General features: G+C 54.5%; 1 protein-coding gene across 1 annotated transcript; it reads right to left on the reverse strand.

Annotated features, from left to right (window-relative positions):
* Positions 1-620: 620 nt before the first annotated feature.
* LOC105001708 (chromosome unknown open reading frame, human C12orf80) lies at positions 621-2,314 on the reverse strand. The gene is given in 4 exon segments (XM_010858081.1): positions 621-704; positions 1,138-1,197; positions 2,059-2,172; positions 2,174-2,314. Coding segments are annotated over 4 exon segments (399 nt in total).
* Positions 2,315-2,662: the final 348 nt, after the last annotated feature.

The raw sequence follows: 2,662 nt of genomic DNA on the forward strand, positions 1-2,662 counted from the left end.
TTTGCAATGCTCCAGAGCGAGAAGATTCCCTTGAGGAGGAGCTGACCTCTTCCAGATACTGCCTAGAGAGTCCTGCTTGGAAAGAACCTTATCAGGGGCCTCCTGGCAATCAAGGCAAGAACTTGGCCGTGGGGAGAAGTTGCCCATTGTTGGAAGTTTCTCTGTGACATTGCTTGATTGTCAAGAGGGAAAAATTGCAGGGAAAGAGACATGACTTAGATTTTAGAGTCTTTGTTGGCACTCTGTAAGGTCAGGGACTAATCCTCTAGCAAAGTGGGCTTAATTAACAAGGGAACTCACAACTAGTGACAACGATAAGAAATATAGCTTTATGAGAACATTTGCAAAGCAACACATGAAGAAGGGCAACTGAATACAGGGAAAACTTTGGATCTAAGTGCATGGGGTGACGGAATAAGTGGCAGTAAGAGCTGGGTGGGGTTGTCCAGGGAAACCTTCCCGGAGCAGTGGGGTGTGGACTGACTGAGGAGGGGCAAAGTTATCTTTGGGGTGGGGACAGGAAGGGAGAGCATCGGGCACCTAGCATCCCAGAGGCATCATTATTCTGGAACTAGCCAATCCCCAGGAGCTGTGCCCCAGAGCTCTGGCTCAGTAACCTGCTACCCTTGAGCCAGGACCTCCTCTCCAGGAAGCCTGGCTGAGTCTTGGCCGGTGGGCCGTCCAGGGGTCTTCTCTTGGGATGTCTGGGGAAAGAGGTGAGGGAAGAGTGTGGAGCCTCTGTAGAGGCCGAGGAAGGTTCTGAGAAGTGGAGATAGGATGCTAATAAGGCCTCCTATCTCCTTCTCAGGAACCAGGGCGCCAATATGGAGGACGGCAGATCTGTGGTCAGTCTGTCTGCATCTTGGACTTGCTTTGGGCCTGGGCTCGAGGCCCTGGAGAGAAATGTCAGATGCACAGAGCTGCTGAATGGGAGGGGCCCTTAGTCCACCCACTTCCGGAACAGAGAAGGACTGGAGGGCTAGAAGCTGGGAGGGGAGGATAGATTGTGTAGGTGGGGGAGGAGGTGGGACAGACCCAAGATTTGGGGAAGAGGGGCTGCTATGGTTTTTGAGGCATTCCCTGGAGGGTGACCGGCACATCCCAGGCTGCCTTCCACAGTGGGAACAGCAGACATACCTCAGGCACTAGTGCTGGGCGCTGGCTGAGGAAGGAGGGGGCCAGATCCGGGGTGGTGCCCTGTGGGCAGGACTGAGCAGCTGGAAGGGGCAGGCCTGGCTAGGGTTCCCTGGTTGAGGGGAGAGGGAATGTGCAGAGGGAGGCTGGCTGAGGTGAGAGCAGAACGGGGAGAAGAAAAAGCACCCAGAGGGACAGCTGTCTCCAGGCTGGGGGCCTCACCTTTGAATCAAGAGGTGAAGGGAGCCTCTGATAGCCCAGTAGAGCTTTGACTGCAGTCCCAGGACTCAGGTGACTCCTCACTCTGAGGCCTGGGGTTTCACCACCAGGTGTCCCCGTCCTGAGTCCAGGAACTGCAGCCTACTGGACCAGGGCTGGGTGGAGGGGGTCTCTTGACTCCAGAGGTGGATTTCATGGTGGATGGAGGGGAGGTAAGACACAGGAGAACCTTGGGTCTGAGGTTGACACCTCTGGGGATGCCCTGAAACTAGGACAGAAGCATCTATTTAGGGATTCATAGTCACTTTTAACTGGCATTTAGATTCATGCCTGTAGTAGCCTCAGGAATGACAAAATTTGAACATCTGTCTCCTGCCCAGCAAATTCTGCCTGCTTGGAAACAACAGCATCCCATTCAGGGCCATTCAACGATTTGGAACAGAGAGAAGCCAAAAGAGGTGCAAATGGAGAGACTGATGCTCCGGGAGGAAGAAGGAGTCTCTCCTCCCCTAATCTGTTGTCATCTGGGGGACAGGTGGGCAATGGGGGAACCTGGGAAGAGGAGCCAAGATGGGGTGTCAGCAGCCAAAGGCAGTAAACAGAGGCTGGAGGGACCTCATGTCTGAGCCCTGTGGGGACGACTCTGTTGTTGGCCCTCGCAGCCTTCCCGCCTTTTTGTCCTTGGGCTCTGTGCCCAATCCATGCTGTCAGCACCTGCTCCCTGAGCCAGCGCCTGGCAAAGGCAGCTATGAGATCATGGGGTGGGGTAAGTTGGCAGGCCCCCTGATCTCCCTGTAGGAGCTGCAGCAGGTGCAATTGTGGAGCCCTGGGCCTGGCGCCTCTGTAATCTCCTTCCTGGCCTCATCCCCTTCCAGGAAGGCGGCTCCTCTTACCAACCTGTGCAGCCTCATCCAGTTTGGTCCCCAGACTCCACCAAAGGTGGAACACTGGCTCATACCATAGCATGAGGACTTGAGGCTAGACTTCCAGAGGGACTTCCTACTCAAGTGATGGGATGATGGGATAATTAGGGACATGCATTAAACATATTAAACAGTCTTCACTGGGCACTTACTCTGCACGCTGTCAGTCTCAAGCTCTTTGATATATCTTGAGGGTCCAGTGAGGTGGGCCACTGGAGGACCAGGTGGGCTCCCAAGGGCTCTCTCATTGCCTCATGTAGTGTTCAGTGGTGAATAAGACAGCCTTCTTGAGGGCAAGAAATGGAGGTGAAAGAGGCAGGAGAGATAAGAGGTGAGCTCATGTTCCAGAGGATGGAAGTTAGCACGCAGAGGTGGGTGGGCCTGTT

The sequence above is a fragment of the Bison bison genome, unplaced genomic scaffold (genome assembly GCF_000754665.1).
Source record: "Bison bison bison isolate TAMUID 2011002044 unplaced genomic scaffold, Bison_UMD1.0 scf7180017864383, whole genome shotgun sequence".
Lineage (NCBI taxonomy): Eukaryota > Metazoa > Chordata > Mammalia > Artiodactyla > Bovidae > Bison > Bison bison.